This window comes from Sarcophilus harrisii, chromosome 3 (genome assembly GCF_902635505.1).
Source record: "Sarcophilus harrisii chromosome 3, mSarHar1.11, whole genome shotgun sequence".
Lineage (NCBI taxonomy): Eukaryota > Metazoa > Chordata > Mammalia > Dasyuromorphia > Dasyuridae > Sarcophilus > Sarcophilus harrisii.
The window spans coordinates 574,271,488-574,297,888 of NC_045428.1; the positions used below are offsets into that span (position 1 = coordinate 574,271,488).

At 49.0% G+C, this 26,401-nt stretch overlaps 1 protein-coding gene across 3 annotated transcripts in view; it reads right to left on the reverse strand.

Annotated features, from left to right (window-relative positions):
* Positions 1–1,341: 1,341 nt before the first annotated feature.
* Positions 1,342–26,401, reverse strand: part of TMEM201 (transmembrane protein 201) — a 37,044-nt gene continuing 11,984 nt past the window's right edge. The window contains exons 5-11 of one of the 3 annotated variants that reach the window (XM_031962910.1): positions 25,646–26,010; positions 23,529–23,732; positions 15,516–15,745; positions 12,626–12,697; positions 8,456–8,755; positions 7,274–7,411; positions 1,342–1,687 (exon numbers count right to left, since the gene is read on the reverse strand). In XM_031962910.1, coding sequence (XP_031818770.1) covers positions 1,653–1,687; positions 7,274–7,411; positions 8,456–8,755; positions 12,626–12,697; positions 15,516–15,745; positions 23,529–23,732; positions 25,646–26,010 — 1,344 coding nt within the window. In that variant the 3' untranslated portion in view covers positions 1,342–1,652. Of the gene's footprint in view, positions 5,084–7,273; positions 7,412–7,623; positions 7,727–8,455; positions 8,756–12,625; positions 12,698–15,515; positions 15,746–23,528; positions 23,733–25,645; positions 26,011–26,401 lie in introns of those variants that run through there. The other 2 variants (XM_031962909.1, XM_031962911.1) reach the window with 2 other exon arrangements.

Sequence of the window (26,401 nt, forward strand, 5' to 3'; positions counted from 1 at the left end):
CGAGTCTTCTCTTGTCCAGGAGACAATTCTTCCATCTCATGGAGGTACTCTGAACCACTCGTCATTGTGTCTGATCAGTGTCCTTCCCAAAACATATCACCCAGAAGACTTGAATGAGCAGAGCTAGGAAGACCCACACACTCAGTGACTAATCATATACAGGAAAACAAGTGAGAGGCGGTGGGACTTGGATTTTATCTCTAATGGCCATTCATCTCTGTTCTAGCCCAGTGCTTCTTGAAACACATTTTCCATTCCTAACCCTTTCTCACTCAGTAAACTTCTGTGACCCTGGGTATATAGGCATATAAAATAGCTAAGTCAAACATTTTATAATAAATCATAATTTTATGACCTGCCCCCCACATTCACTTATGAGATATGGGGTCTTGAATCAGTTTAGGAAGCTGGGTTCTAGAGAATAAAAAAACACTTTTCTCCTAAACTGGTCTACAAGTATGGAATGTCATATATACTTTGTTGGTTCTGTTTAATTGGGGGCGTTTTGGTTATTAAATGCTTAAGTGCATGAATGAAAGGGCTCAAGTTAAATGGCATAATACTTGGAATCAAGCAAGTAACAAACACCATGCTAGATTCTGTGCCAGAGACACAAACATGAAACAACTGTGTCTTCAAGGAGTTTATCTTCTATTGGGAAAATGAACTTAAGAAAATTAGGCATTTATTGTTTACTATGTGCCAGGCGCTGTATTAAGTGAGGATTCCAGTTCCTATCAAACCGGGGCTGAGTATCTGAAAAGTAATATAAATACAAAAGAGATACAAATACAAGCAAAGAGAATTAAGTCTCTGCCCTCATGGAACTTATATTCTAATGGGGAAACAGACACCCAAAAGGGAGCTGAAAAGCAGAGGGGCCATGGTTTTGAAGCCTGGAGAGTCAGGGACAGATCCTGTAAGAGAAGGCCCAGCCTTGGCCCCTCCACAAAATGAGGGCCCGTGTGGAACTCACCAAGGTGGCATAGAGTCTTGTAGACTTCCCAGGGTGAGGCCCTAGGAGTTGTGGCTGGCTTTTGCGAGTTCTACCAGCAGGGGAAGAGCTCTGGGCCTGCAGTCAGCCCTTTGACACTTAACAGCTGTGTGACCCTGTCACTTAACCAGTCAACCTCAGTTTCCTAAAGTATAAAGTGGGGATAACAGCACTTGCCTCCTAGGATTGTCTGAATAACTTGCATTTTTAAAGTTCAGTCTAGTACATGGTAGGTGCTTAATAAACACTTGTTTCCACTTTTCTGGAAATTCAGGAATAAGGCTGGAAGGGAATGAAGGCTGGCCCCTTGGGCCCTTCCAGGAACATATTTACATGAACAAAAAATATTTACAGGACGATTTTATTCCAACAGAATAAAGGGAAGGGAGGGAGACTGAATCAAGTTGATGAATATGCATCAGATAATGTGCAAAGCTAAGGGACAATAAAAAGGTCTTGGAGGCTCTTTCAAAGCCCAGGATTCTACCAGGTGTGCCAGAATAGCATTCCAGGTCCGAGGATAGGAGAGGGGGCCTTGTGGGTGGAGGACAGAAGAATCAGGTGAAATAGTGTCCTCTGAGAGTGTGCCTGGGAGCACCCAGATTTTGAATGTCTGGTTACTGAAGATAAAATCGATTTGTTTTGTTGAGGGCAGACTTTACGTAGACAGCACACCAGTGTGGTTAAGTGTACCTTTTGAAAAAAAAAAAAAATGAATACAACTTATTTAGGACATGTACACACTTCTCTACAAAGGATTCATCAAAAATTCTTCTCTTATTGAAGGGAAACTGCACTGCCTCTTACACTGCAGCCAAATCCCGAGGTGTGCTGTGGTTCCTCATGGCAAAGAAAACCGAATCCTGGACTGAAAAAAAAAGATGAGAACCACCATAGAATGCATGAAAGGGGAGCAATCTGTAGTTTAGAAAAGTAGGCTAGAGCCACTCGAGGAAAGGCTTAAAGGCAGTTTGTATCCCATCCTGGAGGTAATGGGGAGCCAAGGAAGACTTCAGCACAGAACTAACAGCCAGATCCCGATGCTCCAGGAATGAAGTGGCAACCACACTGCAGATGGATCAGAGAAAGAAGATGCAGGAAGCAAGGAGACTGGATGGTGCTGATAAACTAAAACAAAAAGAACTGCAAGAACCCAAAACAAATAGAAGAAAACTATTTTTCTTCTTTTCTTCAGTACCTAGCAGAGAACTCCACGCCCTCCGTCAGCCCTAACCAGGTCCAGCACCTCTCTTGCTCTGCCAGGCTGAACAGTTAACACTCATGAAAATCTGAGATAACTAAGCTAATACTGCTGCAGCTTCAGGAAGCATCGGTCAGCTTCCTCACCTCCGCTTTCCTGGAGCATCCCAAAATATTCCCAGAACAAGAGAAATCTCCTCTCAAGGTGGGAAGCTTCTCTTCCCAATTCCAAGCCCGGATCCTCAGGCCCAGCCCACCAAGTAGGCCAGGCAATGGCAATGCTGACCAGAAACATAAATAAATACAAACACAGCACTGAGATTTATATTTCAACATTTAAAAAAATCAAAATTCAAAAAATATCAGACATCTTTTTTAAATTTCCTTTTATAAAGAAAAATAAAGTTTCTCTTTTTTTTTTGCTTGAAACAGAACAAAACTCTAAACCAGCTGGGAGATGCCATCCCATCCCCCATGTCCCACCCCCAACCCTCACACAGTTTGATACCCCTCTACAGCACATGGCTCACTAATAATGGTGATGAAGAAAGCTTGGGAGAAGGGGCTAAGGGATATTGCTGCCTGGCTTCCCCAGTAAGGAGTCTCCTATGAAGGCTAGATGAGCTGGGGTGAGGAGGAAGGGGAGGCTCTTCCCTCAAGGCAGCACCTGAGTCCTGAGGGGTTGCTCTGGCCCCACTGGGAGACTTCAGCACTATCTGAAGGGTCCCCATTCACTATTTCTTTGGGAAGGGAGTAATGGGGAAAACAGAGGTGGTGTTTGTGTTTAAAACAAGCAAGCAAACAAAAACCTCACTGTCTGGACTAATTTACTAAAATTGGAAAAAACAAAAAACAAACCACCCAACCTAGTTTTTTAAGTGCTAACTAGTTAGGACTGAGTGGTATTATCAATCTCTTAGTCATGGACTGCTTCCTTCCAGATCTGTGACTTCATCAATTCCTCTGTAACTTAGTCTTAAGAAAGCTGGGGTTCCAATGGCTTGCCCAGGGTCACGCTGCATGCCTATGTCAGTAATAGGACTTCCTAAACCAGAACTGCCTCTCAGCCCTCGAGGAAAGTTTTCCTAGAGGAAAGGCTTTTTTAGAACAGTAAAATGCCCTTCTCTAACACCACCGTGTGAGATACCCTTCTGAATCTTCTGAATGTTCTCTGCAGCCCTGCCAAGAACTCCCTCACAGGCAGGGGCCCGATTCTATGAGACAGACGCCCACCATGTGTGACGTGGACACATGCAATACAGCCCAAGCTCAAGCCCAACGATGTACCCAGTTTGGCTCCGAACACAAACACCACACAGATGTGGACATGGGTCTCGTCAGCCATCAGGCCCGGCCTCCCAGGGAGTTCAAGCACCAGATAGCAAAAGCCCGTTTTCCCCTTCTCAAGCTCACTGGGGGACGCAACATGGGAGAGTCAGGAAGGAAAAAAGAAGTGCAGACGGATAAAATCACCGCACCGGCAGTCGCCAGAAGAAAAGAAGAAATGGGGGGTGAAAACAGAGGCGGGTGCAGCAGGGGGCTGGCAGGGGGGCCAGCCGAACCCAGATGGTGGGGTCTCCAAGAAAAGCACAGAAGCTGGAGGTAGCACCATCTGTCCCCTCTGACCGAGCAGATCGTTTGGGGAGAGGTTTCACAGTGAAGCCCCCCACTGTTAGTGGGTGGGGAGAAAGAGAGGAGCTGTCCTAGAAAAAACAACAGGGCACAAGGGTGGCCTTGGCCACAAGAAGAGAGCTGGGCTGGAGTAGGAGGAGAGGGGGGAGGGAGGCAAGCTGACACTCGGCCCTAGGGCGTCTGGGGGTGGGGAGAGCTGGGACAAAATGCACTAATTGGGGGGGAGGGGGCGTCTGGCCGCTCAGACCCAAAATGTGTGAAGGGATGAGGGAGTGGGGCAGAGGCCCCAGGTGGTGGCCACAGAGGAAGGTGCTTCCTTGGCACAGAGTCGATTTCACTGCCCCAACAGGAGACAGACAGAGGGACCAGAGCCTGCTATAGGATGGCAGCCCAAGAGGGCAAGGTAGAGGGTGCTCATCCTTCAGATGTTGGGCTTCCCGGACAAGGGCCCTCAAATCCACCACCTCTTCTTGCTCCAGAATGAAAGGCACCCCTCCCCCCCGCCTGTGTTTCTGAGCCCCAAGGAACACAGCCCCCAGCTGAGCCCTGGGGAGGGCCACGGTTCCTCCCAAATCAAGCCCGAGGGAGCCAGCCTGGCCTTGACAAAGCCATGCCCCACAGACGGGATGGGACGGGACAACAGTCTGGCTTGTGGTGGCCCGAGAGCCCATTGGGTCAGTGGTAGAGGTCCCTCTGGCCAGAGGAACTTCCTGGGGAAGCCTGGGCTCCAACACCCCACAGGCCCGAGCAACCAGAGTACCCTCAGGTGGGACCCGGAAGACCACCGAGGGCCTAAGCCCGAGCCCTGGGCAGAGCAGCCGTCCTGTTTAGAAAATGGGGAAAAAGGGAAGATGGGACCAGCTGCTGCGTCTCCTGCCGAGCCCTGGACCGGTCTCTCCTTTCCCTGGCAGCAGCTGCTTCCATTCCTGAATACATAATACCGAAGTCACTGGCTTGGGAGGACGACAGCCAGAGACATCGGCGGGGCGGGAGCCGGACCCCAGGGTGGGGTTCCCGCCCTGCAGTCTTTGGTGGTGGCGGGAGGAAAGAGCCAGGCCCGTGGGGGAGGGCAGAGGTGGGGGCGGCGTGACCCGTGGCGTGTGTTACGGGAGCCCCTCCTGCGGGGCGGTCCGAGGGCCCGGCGCCCCGGCGGCAGGGCTCAGCGCAGGCTCTGGTACAGGTAGGCAGACGTGAAGAGAGCGTTGGCTGCCAGGCTCACGGCCAGGAGGCCGCGCACCACCGAGCTGCCGAAGCGAGCTGAAAGGAGAGAGAGGATTGGAGTCGGGATCCGGGCTGGAGGAGCCCGCGGCCGTCCCGGCAGCAGAATCCTCCGGCCTGTTTCTCCAGGCCTTGGGTCTAGCGGGGCCTCGTTCCACCTTGTGCCACGCAGCTCCTACTTCTGCCCTCTGGCGCCAAGCCCGAGCCCCCAGGCCAACAAGTGCCGATCCCTTTAGCCTTTCTGTGGCTGGGCTTCAAGCCCCCGACGGTCCTGGCTGCACCCCAGGGCCCCCACATCCTCCCTGCAATGGCCTGCACCCAACGAAGCAGATTCTCCAGAGGAGGCAGGGCCCGAGGCAGGCCTGGCTCACAGCAGGTGCCCCACGGGTGCTTGGGGGCTGCTGCCGGAGTCTCTCCCGTTCTCTGTGACGCTCACTTGGGGAACCCGAAGGCAAGGCTGCTAAAAACCCTCATGAAGTACATTCTGGGTATGTTTCCCTGTTATCGGATTCAGTGCAATGTTCTGGTCTGTCCCGTACCTGGCCCTCCCTGTGGGCTGTTACCTTTCCCAGGCTTTAAGTCCTCTGCCAATTCCATAAGCGCGCCACCTTTAGTTTCATTGGAGACCCAAGCACAGAACCCCCGGGGGATCCTCTGGAGACCTCCTGCCAAGGGGCCACTGAACGGCCAACCAGCACTCATGCCCAGGCCCAAGGCTCCCCATCTTGCCCACTGAGTGGAGCTGCGAGTTTCCCCAAGTTTAGGTGAGCGATCTCATCGGCACTCTCCGGTGCTGAGGGGGTGACTAACCCCCACGCACAACGAAAGGGTGTTCTGGCCCGTGTGGAGGAAGCGTCACTGCCTCTCGGCCCACTGCCCTCTCTCTGGGCTCTTACCCCCTCTGCAAGAGACCCCCGCTAAGCTCCCCAAGCTATGGCCTGCAGGTGTCAATCTCTTCCCTTTTTTGAAAATAGGGGCACTGGCCCTTCTTTGGTGCTGTGAGCCCCTGCTCTCTATCAGCTTCCCACAAATTGCCTGCAGTGGCCCTGCTTCCTGGGACTGAGGCGCCATGAGAAGTGGATTGGAGGAGGGGCACTGAGAGGGACCTCAGAACTCAGCCAGTCCCGGCTCCCCCTCATTCATCAGGAGCCAGATGACGGTCCAGAGGGTGAGGTGAGGGGATCTGGGTCTGAGTAAGGGCCGGGACAGGAAGCTATAAGCTCTTGATTGCAGGACTCCGCCCCCCCCCCCCCTTACTCCCCTCAACCTCACTGCCTCTGATGGACAATAGGTTGATAGGAGGTGATTGTGCTAGTCAGGAAAAAGGTGTCTCTGCACCCCCTAATCCTGGTGAGGCGGGCTGCTCTGCAAGGAGCCCTCAGTCAAAGTTCAGATATTGGGGGGAATGCAAATCCTGCCCTTCTCCCCTGTCTCGAGTACTTCTTTGGGGATGGAGCCCCTGAACCTAGCTGGGAGCCCACATATCTGCACCCCATCCTTCTCAGATCTATGACCTTCTCATAGGTCTCAGGTTTCCCATCTGTAAAACAAAGGATCCCCTGACCATTCATTCAGTCTGTGGTTTATTCTCTTTCTTAACCAGCTCATCTCAGGCTCCTGGGCATGGCTCTGAATGCAAAGTCTACTCAAAGCTTCTGGTCTTGAACTCTCCCAAGGATTAGTGTGCCTGGCCAGCTGGAGATCCCGGATTCCACCCGGGGAGGCCATGATCCTGGCACACGCAAACCATCTGCCCATTAAGTAGCACGTGGAAAAAGTCCACCCCCCGACCCAGAGCAATGTCCTGGACCCTGAAGCAGGCCGAGAAACACAACTTCTACAAGAATTTCAACAAAGGTCATGGGCCATATGTTTAGAAAGTACCTTATTAAATAATTCAGTCAAAAGGTACTGAAGCCTCAGGACACAAACACATAAGGGAGGAGAAAGTCCCTGCGGGAGCTAATGTTCTACACAGTGGCACGTAAGCCAGGGAACAAATCCCAGGCAGCACCAGCCCTGAGGCCTTAGCTGGCAAAACCTTCCCAGAGTCTTAGGCCTGAAGGAGCTCAGAAGGAACAGAAGCCCCGGACAGCTTATCAGCCATACAGAAGCGTCCCTAGAACGTGAACTCCTCGAGGCCGGGGCTGCTTGGCTTCTGTCTCTCCAAGCCGAAGGCCGGGCCCAGAGCGGGCTCCAATTACTAGGTCCCTGAGGCAGGAAACGTACCTCTCCAGCTCGCCGCCTCCTCCAGGCACCCTTTGGTCGTGGTGTCCACCACGCAGGCTGACGAGTGGGACGAGCCGTCCTCTTTTCTGACGGAGAGGTCGCTGCAGAGGCTGCCGTTCTCCACCGGGGACCGCAGGTCTGGGGACAGAGAGACGTTTGATGCAGGGGCATGGCTCCGTGTGAATGGGTGCAGGCTGGACACGGGGGTAGAGGGGAGGTCTGACCTGCTCTGCTTTGCCACTTCCCATTGCTCTAGGTCAAGGTTGAGGAAGAGGGGTCCCAGCAACCTAAGGAAAGGGCTACACCTGACACCTCTCACCCCCGCAGGAAAGCAAAAGCTGTTTGCTCACTCAAGGATCACTGCAAGGCAGCTGCTTCTGGGGTGGTGAGCAACAGCTTAGAGTGCCCACACAGCCACCACAGGGAGCGGAGGAGGGAGGACCTTGCAGGCCACTGAAAATCACAGAAGGAAAAGAAAACGCAAATCAGACTGGGGAGGGCAGGAAACAACATCCTCACAAGATAGCCTAGCCACCACAGCGACTGATGGGACCGGACTCCAGAAGGTGGCCCAGGGCCACAGCACTCACGCACATTTGGAACTGGGAGGACAGCCGGATGTTTGTGGAGTGGGCACCATTACAAAAGCACACTGGAGAATGTAAGCTCCTTGAGGGCGGCCGTTTCCCTTTTGGCTCTATTTACCACAGGTGTCAGCGGCCGACAGGTTTTTGTGAAAGGGTTGATGAATTAAACGGCATGAACTTGATATCGTGTTTTCACCAGTGAATTTATAGAATCAATCTAAGTGTGAAAAGGATCCCCTGCAGGAGTCTGGTTTAACCCATAGTTCAACAGACATCTCCTCTCCTCCCCATATTTGGGTCTCTGAGGCTTGGCTTGAACCCCTCCAGTGGCAGGGAGCTCATTACTCCTCAGGGAGCCCTTCACTTCAGCTGCCCTTCCACTTCTGGACAGCTCTCCTGGTCAGTTCCTCCAAGGCAGGCTCCCACCTGCCCCCAGCTCAAGGCACCCCCCCCCCCCCAGATTTGTGCACTTCCCCATGGGTCTCTTACCCAAGGATGGGCCAGACCTGACGTTCCATACGTAGCTTGTCAAACCTAAAGGGCCCAGGCCCGAGGCCTCTCTCGCCTCTTCCAGTCTGATGGGGAAAGGACTTACCACGCATGCGCTGGAGGCCCTGGACAGGCTGCCTCTTGCTAGGGAACCGAGAGAACTCCGGACTGAGCAGACTGCCGTCAGCAGGGCTGGGCTCGTCGGAGCTGCTGGGACTGTGGGGGGTCTCCCCGGGGGATGGGAAGAGCAGAAGCTTCTGCCCCTTCAAGTTGAGGCGGGCTGGGCTAATGAGTGGCCGGCGGAGGCGAAGAGAGCCAGAGCTGGAGGCCACAGATCCTGCCACGGAGGGAGCTGGGGAAGGAAGAGGGGACGAGGCACAGCTCCCAGACAGCAGAGTGAAGTAATCTGGAGGAGACACAATGAGGGGGCAGGCTGTAAGAGGAAAAATGTACTCTTAGCAGGAGGGTGAAATAAAGGCGGCGATGGAAATGCATATCTAGGCAAGAAAGGGATTCTCTGTAAGCAAGGACTCAACCACCCAGTCACAGACTATCAGGACTGGGAAGGACCTCTGAGGGCATTTTAACCAGTACCGCCCAAATACTTGACAAGAAGTCACCAGGCTACAGGGTCCATTTCACTTGGGATAATCAACTCTTTTCTGATTCAAACATGTGAACAGACCCTCCATCTCATGGATTTAGGCGTCCAACCCAATGATAGGATTGCAGCCTCACCTGCCCCCTCCCTCCCATGCACCCCTCACCCTGCCCAGCACATCCACAGCACGTAATGAATGACTACTGACTGATGGAAAGGAGGTCATGCTCACTCCCTCCTCAAAGTCCAGCATCAAGCTGTCCTCCCATCTCCTTCCTACACTTCCCTGAAGACGTGCTTTTTTCCTGTTCTCTGAGATTTCTCCCTCGCACTAGGTCACAGCCCACAGCTGTGACTTCATGACCCTCTTTTTGTGATTTTTCCATCTTTGGAGATGGTGGCGGTTCTTGTTGTAGCTGTACAACTACATGGGTAGATTTTGGGTTAGGGTTAAGGTTAGGGTAAGATGGGTCCCAGAGCACTAAAATGAAGTGTGACACCCACCTTTTGACAGAGAGCAGATGGACTCCAGGGGTAAAATATACAGTTTCAGACACAGCTAATGTATTTTGGCTATAAAGAGCTATCTTTGTAATAAAGACTGTTCCCCCTCCCCCTAACCCCACTTTTTAATTGAGATGGGTTGGGAGGGAGAAGAAGAGTAGACACAAGAGAAAGAGAAGAAAGAGAAGCATTTGGTTTAAGAAAAATACAGAGAAAAACAAAAGGATGGCCCAAAAGAACCAGACAACAGAAGAGCGTGGTGGTACTACAGTATATCACACTAAACATAGTCATGAAGACTCAAATTCAGATTCAGCCCTAGATACTAGCTGTGTGACCTTGGCAAGTCATTTAACTTCTGCTTAACTTCATAAAGTTTCTGTAAAATGGAGACAGTAATAGCACTCACCTCCCAGGGTTATTCAGAGGATAAAATGAGATAATATTTGTAGAGTACTTTGTAAACCTTAAGTGCTATGAAAATGCTAGCTGTTATGTTGAACTTATTACATATTTTAAAAGAAAAGATGTAAGAGATTCACAAAATCACATATAATCCTATGTTCTACTATGTATATGGAAATGCCCATTTTATTCAGTGTGTTAAGTTCAAGATAAAAAATGAAAAAAGGTAAACAAGTGCTTAATAAATATTTGTTCAATTGGATTATTGAACTAAAAGTGGAAACATAGACGAATCTTTGTTTTTGTAAGAAATCTAAGTCATTAAAAAGAGTTTCTCAGTTTCTTGAAGGGAAACCAGGCTGCTTTTTTCCTCCTTTTTCATTCTAGGACCAATTCGGTGCTCACCTATACTGGACTTCCTTATAGGCGTAACAATGGCTAAGTTCTACAAGGTGTCTATCTAGCTACATAGCCATCTGGGAAACAGATGCTTTTCATCTAATTGATCTTTCCTGTGTGGATAGTCAGGTCAAACACTTTTTTGCATGATTACTGACATCTTCCAAGAGGTTCTCAGGTGTCCTGAGGTTAGAAGGAATCAATATAATATCATTCCCTAATAGAAATATCTACACAATCTCATCATTCATAAGGAACCTCTCTTCAGCTTGAATTCTATCTCCAACACAGAGGCAAATATGTTGAGTACGTATGTATCTTATGCCTTGCTTGATAACCTTGAATAATCCTAACAGATGGAGAGATCTTGATGAAAGAACTTTAAAAAATTTTTTCTTTAATGTTTTTTTCCCCCCAATTACACACAAAAAACAATTTTAACATTTCCCCCCAAATTTTGAGTTTGGAATTCTCTCCTCTTTCCTCTCCCTTCTCCTCATTGAGAAGGAAGGCAATTTGAGATAGGTTATACATGTGTAGTTATGCAAAACATATTTCTCTGTAAGTGATTCAAAAAACGAAGACAAAAACAAAACCCAAGAAAAATAAAATTATCTTTGATCTGAATTCAGGCTCTACCAATTCTTATTCTTTACAGTTCTACAGAATTGTCTTGGACCACTATATTGCTGTGAACGGCTAATGTTGCTGTCACTGTGTAAGAATGTTCTCCTCATTTCACTTCTAATCAGATGTTTTATTCCACCAAATCAAATGCATTTTCAAATAGTCACAAACAACAGACACAACAGGATCTCCTATTTTATACATCTTTCAGTAAATTATGTGATGGTAAAGATCTGGGACTCCTGTGAAGTGTCTCTTGTGGCAACCGACTTTCACTGGCTTCCTTCAGATCCTGACTAAAATTCTCCTTTTCTACAAGAACTCCTTTCCAATCCCTCTTAATGCTACTACGGTCCATCTGCTGACTATTTCCTATTTTCCTGGATGTACATTGTTCTTCTGTAGTTGTTTTGTTTCTTGTCCACCTCATTAGACTGTGAACACCTTCAGGGATCCTTTTGTTGTCCTTTGTAAGCCTAGCACATGGCAGAGTGTTTGGCACACAATAGGAGCTGGATGGATGCTGGCTGACTGACTATCCCTACCTGCCCCGCAATAGTCATCTGGGAGGCCCCTTGAAGCGTATGTAAATGATTCTCCTAAAAATTTCTGGGTTGACAAGAAAATAAGAATATAAGGTCAACATATAAAGTCAATCACAGTAGTTTTCCAGGGGTTTGCTCATCTTCTTCTTACAAATCTAATCTCCCAATCCTGGTCTAGCCCTGAGCTTCACTGTATATGCTTGGTCCAATTAATTCAGTGGCTTTCCCTGTGTTCACTCCTGTTAATGCCACTTTCAGCTCACCAGCAACAATCTAAGTGTGGCTTCTATTGTCCTAATAGTAAAAAGTTTGCAACTTAAAAAAAAAAAATCTTTTACAGATGTTTCCCATTCTTCTCTCGTTTGTTGTCTTTTCATTTCTATCTTTAAAACAGCCTCAAGATTTATTTCAGTCTCTGGCAGTTTTCTCTAAGTTGATTTTACTTTCCACTGCTTCTCTCTGCTAAGTGAAACAATGCCATCCAGAATTTTCATGGTAAGTGCTTAATAAAATTCTCATTCCTTCCTTGTTTCATTGTCCTAGCTTCCAACATTCTTCCTTTAACCTGGCCAGGTCTTTCTCTCCCCTTTAGTCTCAAGGCCAACTGGAGGAAACAAGACAGGAAGTGTTCCTCTCTCTTTGTTCTTCTCCTGACCTAGGCATCTTCTGTAGCACTGGGGCTACAGGAAGGGAAGGGACAGGGAATATGCTTGTTGGGATTTCTGCCCAGCGGGGCCTTCAGCAGATTCCTAGCTCAGAAGGACCAAGACAGTATTTCTGGGAACACAGCTGTGAGGTTGAAAACTTTCATAATTTAATAAATGTTAGGATCTGATATTCTAGATCAAGTCCTGCTGCTTAATGTTTCATAAATGACTCAAGTTTTCCCAACTGTGAATTAATTAAGATCATCCCCCAAAGCCTGGGAAGGTAAAGTGATAGAACAAAAATGTGATCTGTTATTAATACTATCTCTCTCCCTTTCCCCAATTCTCTCCCCATCTCTCTAGAGAGTACAAGTGAGAGGAGGGCTGGCTATAAAGTCAAGGCCCTAGGTTCCAGTACCAGCTCTAGCCCCTTCATTTCTCTCATGGGTAAAGCAGAAGCTGGGCTGTATGGCCCCAGAAGTTTCTTCTGGTTAAGCCTGTGATTCCCTGACCCTAGTCTAGTTCCCAAATATGGCGTTTCTCCTTGCCTGATATAGGCGACTCCTTGGATTGAGATCCCTGAGATGGGGGGCGGCTTCCACTGAAGAGATATCCTGAATCTGGAAAGAAAAACAAAGACAGACATGAAGACAGCCACCTGTGGCAGGTTCTCCTCCTCCCCCAGCTTCCCATCTCAATCTAGAACATCTGGCATGCCCCCTCCCTCAGTCTAGAGCTCACCCGTCCTTCAAAGCATAGTCTAAGACCTGTTCTTGGGACCTTCTCTGCTCCCCCCTTTCCCCTAGTCTCCTCCTTTTCTAGATCCTTCACAAGAGTCGTCCACACATGTCAGAGCAACATTTAGGCCTTGTTTGGTTCATGCTCACAGATCACCACAGTACTAGTCAAACTTTCCATTACTCTGTCTCACGTACTCAACCCCCCCCAATAATCAAAAGAATTAGAAATTGAGGAGATGCCACCAATTAGCCACCAATGGCTAAACAAGTTATGGTGAATGACTGTGATGGGATACTACTGTGTTATGAAAAATCATGAACAGGACACTTTTGGAAAAACCTCGGAAGAGCTTATATGAACTGATGCAAAAAGAAGTGAGTAGAACCAGGAGAAAACTATACATAATGACAGCAACATTATAAAGGTAATGAACTGTGAAACCTAACTACTATGATCAATATGATAACCGAAGACAATTCAAAGGATCAATGGTGAAAAATGCTACTCATCTGCTCAGAGAAATCTGAAGAACTCTGAATGCAGACTGAAGCAAACTTTTTTCTACTTTATTTTTCTTGCTTTTTTTTTTTTTTTTTTTTTTTGGTTTGGTTTGGTTTTGGCCGAGATAGAAATATCTTGCATGATTTCACCATTACTATGTCATTTATTTTTTCAATGGGAGATAAAAGACTTTTAGAAGATCTCAGGATACACATTTTTAAAAAATATTTTTAAAAAATGTAAAAAAAAAAAAAAACAAATTAGTAATAAAATTTTAAGAAGAGTTTTCATCTAAATCAGCCTATTGTGCCCAACATGACACTCCAACTCTTGCCTCTGTGTCTTTGCGCAGGCTCTTTCCTCACTTTTCTCTTTCAGAATTCCTAGCTCGCTTTTCTAATTCTTCCTAGTTATTACCATTATCTCCTAATTACTTTGTGTGTATATGTACTTTGTGTACATATTTTTCTCCCAATAGAATGTAAATTCCTTAGGGATATGGCCTATTTTGATTTTGTGTAGCCCCTCATCAGTAGATCATTTTCCTTCTCTCCCAACCCCCAATGCAGCCTACATTCAAACTTCCCTCCAGCACCATGGACAGACACCTGAGCACTGTCCTTCAGCACCATGGCCAGGAGTCCTTTGAAAAGCCCCTAAAATAGAGATTCTTAACCAGGGCTCCATGATTTTCTTTTTAAACAGTCTGACAACTGCATTTCAGTGCAGGTTATAATCCAACATATTTTATGCATTTAAAAACACATTTCTGAGAAGGGATCCTCAGGCACAAAGTGAAGGAGCTTAACAGCTAAATTCAACCTGCACTTATTAAGCACCTACAGTGCACTGGGTTCAGTAACTGGGATACAAAACCAAAATGGAACTGTTACTGCCATCAAGGAACTTACATTCTATTTTGACAGCTACATTTTTTTTTTTTTTTGTCTTTAAATCCCAATGTAAGGCTTGAGCAAAATGCTTTTTATCCCTCCATTATCTCCTTACTAGTACACTGGGAGCTACTATGATGCACATTCTTATAGCTGAAGAAAGTGAGACTGGGAGAAGTAGTTATTGGTGCAGGGCACCCCCATTAGGACAGCATTCATTCCCTGTACTCCCAGCTTGATGTCAGAAGAGAAAGATACTGAAGTGCTCCCCCTGTGCAGAGACCTTAGGGTCAAGCCAATGGCTCAGAGCGGGACGGGCTGAATGGGCCACTTAGCAGGTAGTAGGACAGGGGAGTGCTTGTGCAGACCCACATACGCCTGCTACGGCCTGACTGAGGCCCTGGGAAAGCCAGAAAGGGGATTTTGGAGTTATCTCTTCAAAGGGAGGAAAAGCAGGGGGTGCGGCTGTGAAGGAGACACCCAAACCTGCCGCAGGGGAGGGGCTGGTCCAACTCCCTCTTCATCCTTACAGACAAAGGCCTGTTCCTCAAGCCTGTCATTTATCTTCTAAAGAAAGATTAGGGGCAGGAATCACTCCCCTTCTGAAGTTAAGACCCTGTCTTTTATCTGGGAAAGGATAATTAACAATACTTTATTTAAAGGGAAAAAATCAAGCCCATCACTGTGCCCTCAGATCCCTGTTCTTTCCTCCGAGTGCCATCCAAAAAATCCCAGTCATTCCACTGCAATCTTGTTTCCTGGTCTTGAAATTAATAGAGCGATGGAGGAAGATGGATAACACTAAGAGATTCAATGTAATGGAGAGGATCAATGATGGCAAGGAAAAGTGGGGAAGGAGGAAATGTTAGAACCCAGAATGTAGAGTTTGGAGGACCTTAGACTCCAGAACACCCAAGTTGAAAGGAGGCTCAGACTCCAGAATGCCAGAACCCAAAACAGCATCCAAGCACAGAACGCCTAGAATCAGTTTTGGTCTTGGCTGTCGGGGTCCACAAGACAGGCTGAAGCCTTCATCTGATCCTTACACAGCCTGACCAGAAAAGGTCACAGGAGCAGCAAGGACAGTGAGAAGAATTCTGGGTTTGAAGTCAGAGGACCTGCTTTAACACTTATATCTGTATCTATGATCACACTTCTATTAAAAAGGAGGGCCTCTCTTTTTATTCTTAAATCCATGATTCCAGGTCACCATCAAGAAGATGGAGGGGCAGTCAGAGCCTGCTTAAGAAAAGCTCCCTAGAGCCCCCAGCCCATCCCACACAGATGTTGTGCCATTTCTCACCTGCTCGGGTCAGGGAGGGGATGGTCCCCAGGGAGAGGGCTCTGTTGAGTCGTCCTGGCAGGGAGGAAGAGGACGTGCGTCGTGGAGACCTGAACAGCTGCTGGTTGGTCAGCTGGAAGAGGGTGGGCGGGGCTGGGGCTGGGAACAGCATGGTGGGTGACACTGGAGGGTATGGAAAGGCCAGTCCATTGCTGCTGGGGAAGAAGGGACTGGAGTCTCCTGAGAGATACCTGTGAACAACACAGATGACATGGTGGGACAGGGAGAGATAGCGGGCCTAGGAGGCCAAGAAGCTGACCATCCCTCCCAGTGGAAGCAAGACCCCAGGCCAGAGGAGCCCAGAGCAGGGGTAGGTGTGAGGTTAGTGAAAGCAAGGAAACAATCTAACCACATTCACATCATTAGGAGCGGGCAGCTGGGAGGTACCAGCGTGACCCACCCCTCACCCCCCAAACATCTCTCCCATTTTGGGGGGTTGGAACACTCCTCCAATCCCTTAGAAATCCCCACGAGCACTCAGGAAGACTAATTTCACTACAGGTGCAAGGGTCTCGACTTTAAAGGGACACTGTCACCCCTGCTGACCCCACTCTGCCCACTCACCTGTCCTCTTCCCCTGAGAGACTCCTAAGGACTTGGGAAATCCCCCAAACCTAGGATCATTCCCAGCTCCTCCCTTGGTGGTCCAGCAGTTTTCAAACTGGGCCTGCTGGGACCAAAGTTTGCAGGCAGGCAATGGGAAAAGAGTTAGGGTGAAGCTTTGGGGTTCAAGACCAACACGATACTTTGTTGGGCAACGCTAGTTAGAGGATTGGAAAAAGAAAAAAAAAAAACTTGTACATTTTTGCCGCCTCATCAAGGGGGAGGGATTCAGGAAGATGGGGAGAAAATCTTCTGCTCTGGGATCCAGATCAGGGCCCCTGGATAAGCATAGTGGTAGAAAAAGGGCAGGGAGAGGGATGCAAAGCTTTGGAATGGACACAACAGAACGTTGACATTGTAAAGCAAACTTCAAGCTTGGGGCAATGTTTTAAAATGATTGTTAAAAAACAAAAACGAACACACACAGATATAAATATATGGAAACGAGCCAACCACTGGACAAAAGGTGACAGTGTCTCTTTAACTCAAGAACAAGACAAATGACAACCAGACTGGAAAGATCCACAAGCCAGAATTTTAATCATGCTTCTGATTAAAGCAATCAATTACGAGGGGGTAAAAGAGAGTGTGACCAGAGGGAATTAATAGATTAGTCTGCCAACTTGAGGTGGGTGAGGGAGAGGGCAGGGGAGATTCTAGGGAAGGTCAAACCTTACCTCTGGTCCCAGGGGACAATTGAGACTGGCGGGCTAATTCTTAGGATGGACGTTTGTTTGGCTGTCCAGGCTGCTGAATGGGGCGCAGCTGGAAGGCTGTGGCAGACCTTGGCAATGGGGTTGGCAGATCAGACAATGCTACGTTTCCATTCGCACCAAATTAAGTGTTTAAAAGTAGAGTGTTTATTATTGAAGGCTAAGAGGAACAGCCTGCTGGCTTTCTAGACCTGGAGCAGTAGATTAACAGAGAGAAGGACTTCCCGTCTTCCTGGTTAGAGGCATGGTCCATTTTGGGGAAAACTGGGAGATGAGGGGAGACGAGGACTCAAACAGCCAGCAAAGAGCAGTCCCCACATGTGAGCTTCATTGCACTAACCCCCTATCCCCGCTCTTCTATGGGAAGGTCACCCCCCAAAGAGAGACCTTTGTACATAACCTATAGCCTAGCAGTATAGCTTCAGCACCTGGGACAACCCCTGGCCCTGGGTTTGCAGACCCTTATTCCTGGATCCAAGACAAAACTTGCTTATGGAAGACTTTAGAAGAACCTTAGGTAGCCTGGGTTGAGCACTAAGTGTATATGTGGGTGTGAGCAGTATGGAAGGCAGCAGCTTTTCCAGAAAAACCTGTCCCTAGGGCAGACACACATAGACGTCCACTGGCACTGGGTATAGGTAGGTTTGGACCTAGGGCCAGGCCCTAGGGGGACCAGGCCCACTAGCATATCTCCATGCTAGTTGAACAGTTTAGCCTCCTTGAACTTTGTTGAGGCTTTCCCAGGCTCAATTATGCAGAGAGCCAGAGGGGTGTGTGTGTGCGTGTTTTCAAATTAAGACTGAGAAAGTACCTTCTTCCAACTGGGTCTGGGAGGTAGATATAAGGAATATGAGGTTTTTCACCTTCCTTCATTAGGCATAGGGACAGGAACTGTAATTTCATTGCTATCAAGAACTCCTAGGTGTGGAAACTCCCTCTACCAAGGCAGGCTGGCCCCTGCTTTGTAACTTGCTCTCCCCACAGGGGAGGGCTCATGGCATGTCCCCAGGAGATGGGCTCCTCCTGGCTCAGAGGCCTGCTCTCCTCCAACACCATGCTGCAGTGTCCCTGCAGTGTATTACTCCCGACTACAGATAAGACTGCTGGGGCCTGGAGAGAGATTAATAATGTGCCCAGGGCTGGAGGTTTCAACTCTCCAGCAGGGATCCCTACGCACCAAGTCCGGTCTCTGACTATTCCGCAGTCATCTCTTCGTTGTGCCAGGAACAAAGCTGACTGTGAGCCCCTCTTCTGCACCCCGATGTCCAGGACCTGGAGGAGCAGGGCCTGTCCCTGGACACACTGCAGCTCAGCCCTAGGGCCATTTCTGTCTTCATCTGGATCGGGGAGCCTCCTGAGGGGCCCTCCTATCTCTAGCAGCACAGACAGTTCAACCAAGGCATCTTTGCTTTAGGGCATTTCTGAGGACATCAACCAACAGAAGAATCTTCCTTTAGCCAAGAAATTCAAGTTCCACTTCTGGCAACAGAATTCTTCCAAAGGCAACAGATTGTTTTAGTTTATTTTCTTTTAATCTTAAGCCTACCCCTAAAATACCAAAAGACTGCAGGGCAACTGCCCCTATAAGCTCCAGACAACTCTCAAAAACTCTTTAAGTTGAAGAGAAGGGGCTGACCTGTATGGTGGAGGGAGTTTTCTCATCTAGGAGATCCCCGTGCCAGTGAAATGCCAAGTCTAGTACTTATCTCTATTTTAAATCCAATTCATTATAAGCTGAGACTCTTCCTGGCCTCCCAGCCAAAATAAGGACACTCAGATCTCAGCCCAAAGGGTTTGAATTAAAATCTTCACCTGTCAAATGGGAACCATGTTAATTTAACTCTGGAGAGGAAATGAAAGGCAAGAAGACAGGACCAATGGAGTAGTCAGACACATAAGAGATTGGGGGGAAAGTTTATTGAAAAGGAGGGAAAAACAAGGCACAGTGAAAGGTGGAGCAGGAAGGAGATTAGCCCACCTAAAGTTGTTCGACCCCCCAGCAGGAGTAATCCTTGTGGGCCACTGTACATGTACCTCCCAAACCCCAAAGGAAGCTCCTCTCCACGTGGAAATGCTTTAAAATATTGAAAGGATAAAACGAGATGTCACCCAGAATCAAAAATGCTGGACAACCAAGAGCCAGGAGGCTTTTATTTAAAAGCTAGGAACATGAAAACTGGCACCAGAGGTGAGGTTTACAGCAATTGGGGTCATCACGCAAACAACCAAAATGCTGCTGCTGCTGCTGCTGCTGCTGCTGCTGCTGCTGCTGCTGCTGCTACTACTACTACTACTACTACTACTACTACTACTACTACTACTACTACTACTACTACTACTACTACTACTTATACCACATTATCACAACTACAATTATTACTACAACTACACACTTTGAGGTTTAGAGAAAGTCATGATAGATGTTACAGGACAAGGACATGGAGAGAAACATGGTTCTTAGTGTCCTGGCATCCTGGGACCACCTGGGGAGAAGCCCACCCCTGATTGGGGAGTGAGTGAAGTAAACGAGGACTCATAGAGGGTGACCTGGGGATGGGAGGAAATTCTGGGACAAAGTTCCTGGATGACGCATTCCTGGGAGAAGGATCTTACTGGGCATGGTCTTCATGTCCAAAATAAAGTTCCCCCAGCTGAGGGCACTTTTAACCCCAGAGACAGCATTACCCTCAGTCTGTTTTCAGGCTCTTGTCAATCACTTTGTACTCTGAGTGCAAACCCTAGGCCCTTGGGGGAAGCCTCAGCACTTCCTAATCCAGGACTGAAAGTCAATACTTCCCAGAGGAAGAAGTAATTTTCCTCTATCCTTGGGAGTTCCCCAACACCCACTGGACAAATCTCTCCAGTGACATTCCCTTTACATCACAGAAGTAAATGTGACGCAGAATTCTGAAGCAAAGGGAAAGAACTTACCAAAATGAGCCCCAATCCATACATTCAAACACACACACACACACACAGAGGCTATTTTACACACTGGCTAAATAATACCAATTCCCCCAAAACAAGAATCACTGTCTTAAGTAAATCTACCTTATCCCTGACTGCCTTTCCAAGACCCACCCCAATCAGAAAGGAAGACTCCTTGTTAGAATTAAAGAGATATAGGTATGTATCTGTTTCTGTTTATTATAAATAATCTTCACATACACACACACACATCTACAACTATCAGAGAAGGCTTATTAGTATCACACTGTCAGTATACCTGAAAATGGAAAGTTTAGGGGAGAAACATCAAAAATAAAATTAAATCACTAAAAATCAATAAAATGATGAGTATCTGAAACTCGACTATCACCTCTCTTAACCTCTGAAAGGAGGCTATACCCAGGTTCTGAGCCAGAAGAACAGGGCTCGGAGTAGAAAAGCTAAGTCCTCATTAAGGGGAGAGGATCTTCTTTTACACACCTAATACACGGAGGGTCCCACTTACCCATCCCTGGCACTAATTCTGGCAGCCTGGCTGTGGCAGCCAGCTACTGGTGCCTGCTCTGCTCTCATCCCTGTGAGACAAGCAGGATTCAGCTCCCCATTTTACAGAAGAGACTGAAATCAGGACCTGTGCATAATTATAACGGCCACTTATTAAGCGGAACTAGGATAACAACCCAGGTCTCTTGTCTCTTGGTCTAGGACTCTCAAGTGAGAAGGGAGAGGTCCCAGCTGGGGCCCCCAGACGAGATCTGAGAAGAGCCCTCCTGTTACTTCTTTGAGGAGGTGAGGTCTACAGATGGGCAATACTGCATATACAGTTAGACTTGGGAAAGTCAGTTGCTCAAGCCTGGACAGCTTAGTTTTGCTGAGCTGCTTTTGTTTTTTACTGGCACCCGGAACAGGTCTCTGAGGAAAGGGATACATTGGGAAATCTGGGTGACAGAAAAATAAGAGACAAAAATTAAGGAAATAGAAGAGAGGAGGAGTTCAGGATTGGCTACCATGCCCATTGATAGGAAGGAAAAAAACCTGCTTGTCCCCTGAATTTCTGCCATTGTTTCTACAGTTTGGCACCATGGGACCAGACCTCACCGAGACCCGTTTTAGATTTTGGAGGGAGTTATTAATTAAAAAACAGAATGGTGGAAGTTAGAACAGGGAGGGTTAAAAGAGTCTAACCTCATTTTATTAAGGAAACCAAGACCCAGAGGAGGGTCTCAGGACCAGAATTCAGGGCTCTTCAACTAAATCTGCTCTTCTTTCTCCAAAGTCGCCCCTCTCGGCCATTTTTATTGGGACCCAGCTGGATAAGACCCCAGTGAGCCCTAGGATACTGAAGACAATGGATGGAAGTGATACCAAGAGGGCAGCCAAAGACTCAGAATAATTTCCAAGCTTGCTTGTCTCTGGGCACGATCTGGAGAACTGTAGACAAGCAGAGGTAGGGCAGAGAGGGGGGAGGTTGAGCTTTGGTGATGGTGGCCAGGGATGAGTTACCTTTGGCCAACAGGCATCGATGGGGTCCAAGGGAAGGGGAGACCCTGACAAGGCAAAGCGGCAGAGCCTCTGCCAACTACAACCACCCACTGGGTTGCATCTAATCTTCCCCATGAGCGGGTCAGAGGCCTGCTGACCAGCTGAAGAATGGCAGAAGACCACTGTCTAGGTGGAAAATGCCAAACAGACAGTGCTGGGGAGATAAGCTGAGCTAAGGCAGGAAGACAAGGTCTCCCTGATGATCCTCCTGGCTTCTCATAAGCTAAGCTACAGGGCTAGCAGATGGGAGGCCATTAGAAGTCCGTCCCAAATTAAGGTCTCCAAATGAATCCTCAGCAAATTTGTGGAATGAGAGGGAGCTAAAGCACCAGGGTAATAATTCTGTCCTCAAATATGCCAGGCTTAAGGAGGTGCTACTCTAGGGACATCCCAGAGAAAAGGAGAGAAGTTTGAGAAAAAAAACAATGCCAAGTTTTGAAAGATGGTTTCTCCGGTCTGATAAATCAGGAGACATAGAATCATAATGGGAACAAATAGTACAAAATGAGGCCTTTGGTGCACAATCTGCAGAATTCCCTAGGACAAAGGTCTAGAGAGAGGCAAGGCTGGCAGGCTGAATGGAGACGGGAATGACCACTGAGAGAGGCTGTCAGAACAAGGATAAAAATCCTTTTGGAAGATGGTGGGAGAATGATAAGGGGGATGGTCCCTTCCCATTCACCCAATCAACAAACAAATATGTATTTAGCACTAGCTATGTGCCAGGAACTGTGGGACATGAGATTAAAGGAACCAATCCCTGAGAGATCTCCCAGCCCTTCCAGCTGCGCTGTAGCAGCAGTGCTGTCACCTCGGAGGGCAGCGTGTACTCGCTCTTCAACCCTTCATAAAAGTGGTTTCAATCGTGCCTTCACTCAGCCACTCAGGCCACTGGCCAGCTGGGAATCTGGGGCCCCTTGGGCGCATCCTCAGGTCCCAGGCCTGACTGGGCCTGCCTGCTAGAAGGAACGCTTTGGCCAGTGACCAGAGATGACCATCTCTCAGGAGCAAAGAGAGACCTTCCACAGAAGGAAGGTGGCAAGGTCAAGATGGACTCCACAGGCTGAGAGGTCTCCTAGAGCTGGCTTGGGAATGCTGGGGGCTGACAACCCCAGGAAGAGTGCCATTCTTCCTAGGGAGCGGGCAGACTGTCTCCCCACGCTGTGACTTTCTGACCTGCCCCCTGCCCCCGTCAGGGCTTTCACTCTCAGACCTAAGAAAGGCGTCACAGCGGGCTTCCCTGCTGCTTCCCCGGGGGGGTGGGGAAGTCAGGATGCAGCAGAGCCGAGGGGCAGCTGTCCTACCCTGCCGCACTGAGGCCATCGGCTCTACTCTCCATCATACAGAGAAGGAAGCTGGCCACGGTGTACGCTCAGCGGCAGCGCTGCGGGGCCCATCCCACAGCCACCCTAGACCCCTCACTCGGCACCCCCTGCACCCCTGTTTGCTAAGGGGAGGGGCTGTCCCTTGTACCTCCAGCATTAGCACAGTGCCTGGCACACAGCAGACACTCCCTACGTGTTTCCTGACTAATTGAGCCTGACAGTCACACCACGTCACAGCACATTAGAGTGGGAAGGGGACGTACAACCAAGTTAGACATAGAACTTTTAAAGTCAGAGACGTCGTCAGAATTCCCCATCTTCCCGGGCAAGGAAAGGAAAACCCGAAAGGGAGAAGTGACTCTGGCAGGGTCACGTGGCCGAGCCAGCCCAGGGCCTCCCCCTTCCCAGCCCAAGGACCTCTCCACACTGCTGGAAGAGGTGGAGGGCAGCAAGGATGTCTTTGACCCCCAGTTCCCCAACCCCAGGGAAGCCCAAGAAACAACAGAAGAGGGGTGAGGAGCCCCTAACTCCCTGCCTCTATCAAGGGAGAGGGAAGAAACAAGAGAAAGGCCTTCCTTCCTCTCTCCCCAGTGCCCGAGCAGAGGGCAGGAGGGACCCTGGAGAGAACAAAGGCAGCCATCCCCAGAGCCTCGGCGGGTTCCAGGAATGGGGGACCAGGCTCAGAGAATGAGCCCCGTGGCAGGGTGGGGGGCTGCAGAGGGAAGGGGAGGAGACAGAAGCACCGGTTGGGTGGAGGATGCCAAGCTGTGGGGCTTCCAGTTTAAAAAACAACCACAGAAACACAACCCCCCGCCCCAGTCCGTCACTGCTGGAGCTCTGACCTTCGGGGCCGGTATCTCCGCTGGCCCGTTGCTTTGCGGGTAGCCACGGCTGCAGTCAGGCCCACCAGGCAGCACAGTGAGGTCGCGCTGAACTTGAGCGTGTCGAGCCAGCAGAGGGAGTCCACTTCTACATAGCGCTCCACCAGGTGCAGTCCCAGGATCAGAAACCACAGGAAAGAGGAGAAGGCGTCGATCCTCCGGAGCCTACGGGGACCAGAAAGGCCAGTGTCAGTCACCTGCCCCCTGTCCTCCCCATGCCACGGAGGCTCCTCTTGGTCACTGAAGCCTTGATGGAGCAGCCTGGGTATGCCAGAACCCTTTGTCACTGGTGCTGCTTCGTCAGGGGCAGACAGGGCCAAAGGCAGGGTCTGCTGCCTCCTACCGCAGGACGAGGCCCCGAAACTCTCCAGGCCCCCGTGGCCTCAATCAAAGGAAGCCCCATGACCCCCCCCCCCAGACCAGAGGCCAGAGCCAGCAAGCTGGATCCGGGCTGCTGAGAGTGAAGCCCCTGGAGGGCTGGGACCCTGGGGCCAGCACTTTGTCTGTCCGCTGAACCTCAGCTGCTCTGGCATACCACAGGCGCTTCATAAATGCTTGCTGACTCAAGACAGAGATGGAATTGAGGTAATAATGGCTGCAGGGCACAGTAATCCACGGGTTCACTAATATGGTTTTGCAGCTAGAGCTTTTAAGGTGATCCAGAAGAAATGCTAAACTGAATCTCTATGTGAGACTGTCAGAAGACTCCATAGGGAGTCCTTGAAGCCTCCAGCTTAGAGTGTTACTAAGCCTCTGGGAACACCTTTGCTAGGGGCTGCTGGGATCTCTGCAGTCCCCTGGGACAAGAGCAGATACCTTTCTATTCTCCATGACTCTTCCTCCTCCTCCCTCCCTCTATGATCCAGACAGTCTGGTCCTGGCTCTTTTTACACACACACAGCATCTCCCATCTCCATGCTGCTGTGCTGGCCATTCCACGTGCCTGGGTGCACTTCTACTTCGCTTGTGTCTCATGGAGTCCCTCCTCCTTTTAAGACATGGCTCTTGGTCACCCCACACATGCTAGTGCCCTCCCTCCTAAACTATCTTATATTTAATTTGCTGTATATGTATTGCTCTCAAATTCCTTTCTTGCTTGAGAGGGATAGACACAGAGTCTTTGCTGGACTGTCCAATGAGAAGTTGCTTCTAAATGGACAAAGTAGAATACCCTGCGATTTGAAGAGCTGACCCGGAAAAGGCTACATGACTATTTTTCTCTATAGCCTAAGAAAGAGGACCTCCTCAGAGCCCTCCCAAAGAGCTGAGGTCCTTGTCAATTGTCTGATTTGAGGGGAAGGGAGGGCTTGCCAGTGAAAGAGAATAACATTTCAACATCCTGCCACAGTGGTAGGTAGAATTTGTCATTTTTTAGTGTCTGGAAATAATACTGAAGATGATGAGTCCTGGATATTCAAACCCGCATTCCTGTGTGCTTTAGGCACATGAATTTCCCAATCATTTCTTCCCTTGCCAGGTTTGTGTGTCCACTATCCCCATGGATACTGTGTACCTTAATAGAATGCTGTAATCCAGGTCTATGAGTTATTTTTCTATTTTAACTATTCCTCTCAAGTATATGTTGTGATTATCATTGCTTTTGCTTTTTCATCAAGTAAATGTTTCATGTTTACGAATTAGTGGTATTAAGAATATCCAAAAAATAGAGTCAGTGGTGTCATGGTGACAGATTTCCTGTAAATGGAAACACACCAGTGGGGGCTCAAAAGCTACACTCTCAGTTAGCAAGAGGATAATGCTTCCCACACACCTCAGATTCTGAAAGCTTAAGTGAAGTATTAACTTTGGGGTTGTGGCCACCGTAGGTGCCCTCGGGGGGGCGGGGAGGGAGCCCAGGCCTTACAATGTGAGGACTGATTTAACTAAGTGAGCCAGCCCAGAGAGAGAAAGTCATGTCCATGGGCTACCCTGTGTGAAACTATCACAGTGAGTGTCAGAAGCAGGTTACGAACCCAAGTTTTCCTGGGGCAAGCTCTGGAGGTGGACAAGACAATCTCCAAGGTCTCTGTGCTCTCAATTCTATGTTCCCCCCCTGCTTCCCGACCCCAAGCACCCACCTGATGCGGCCGGCCAGCAGCATGGCCAGAAGGCAGGTGAGCAGGCCCAATGCCACCACCACCATCTGGTGGCTCTGGCCAAAGTCCCAAGCCTCACAGAGCTTCTCGAGCACATGCTCAGGAAGCAGGTGGAGCAGCTGCTGCCAGTCCAGGGCTTCTGGATCAGCAGTGGTGTTGGAAGAGTCCGAGGTCCCAGAAGAAGAGACGTTTCCCCCTGCCAACAGAGCAGGGGTCCAGGAGGCAGCTAAGAAGGGATGGCCAGAGCCATACAGGGCAGTGACGAGTAGGAAGCTGCAGATCAGGAAGGCGAGGAAGCGGAGGAGGATGACCTGGGCTGGAGCAGTCACTGGTGAAGAACAGAAGCTCTGAGGGGGAGAAAAGGAAAGAACTGAGGACTACAGTACTGCATCTGGGCACAGCTTCCGAAGAGCTTGCTGGCAGAGGTCCAGGCCAGAAGAGAGGGCACTGGGAGGCCCAAGGAAGGTCAAGCAGCAGCTAGGACTGACTCCCCCACGGCTCTCTCTATAGCTTGATTCACATGGAGAACTCCCTCTCTGTCAGAGGCGAGACTCCTGGGGTCAAGGACTACTGGGTGAGGTTCTGTAGTTCTGCTTATCACTGTGCCCAGCAAATGGGGAAAAAAGGCGAGGGAGAGAAGAAGGGTTTGGAAAGAAAAGACTTCCCTTCTCCCCATTTTCTCGGGTCATCCCCGCACAGACCCTTCTGTTGGCTATATATATGGCGTTTGAAGCTGCT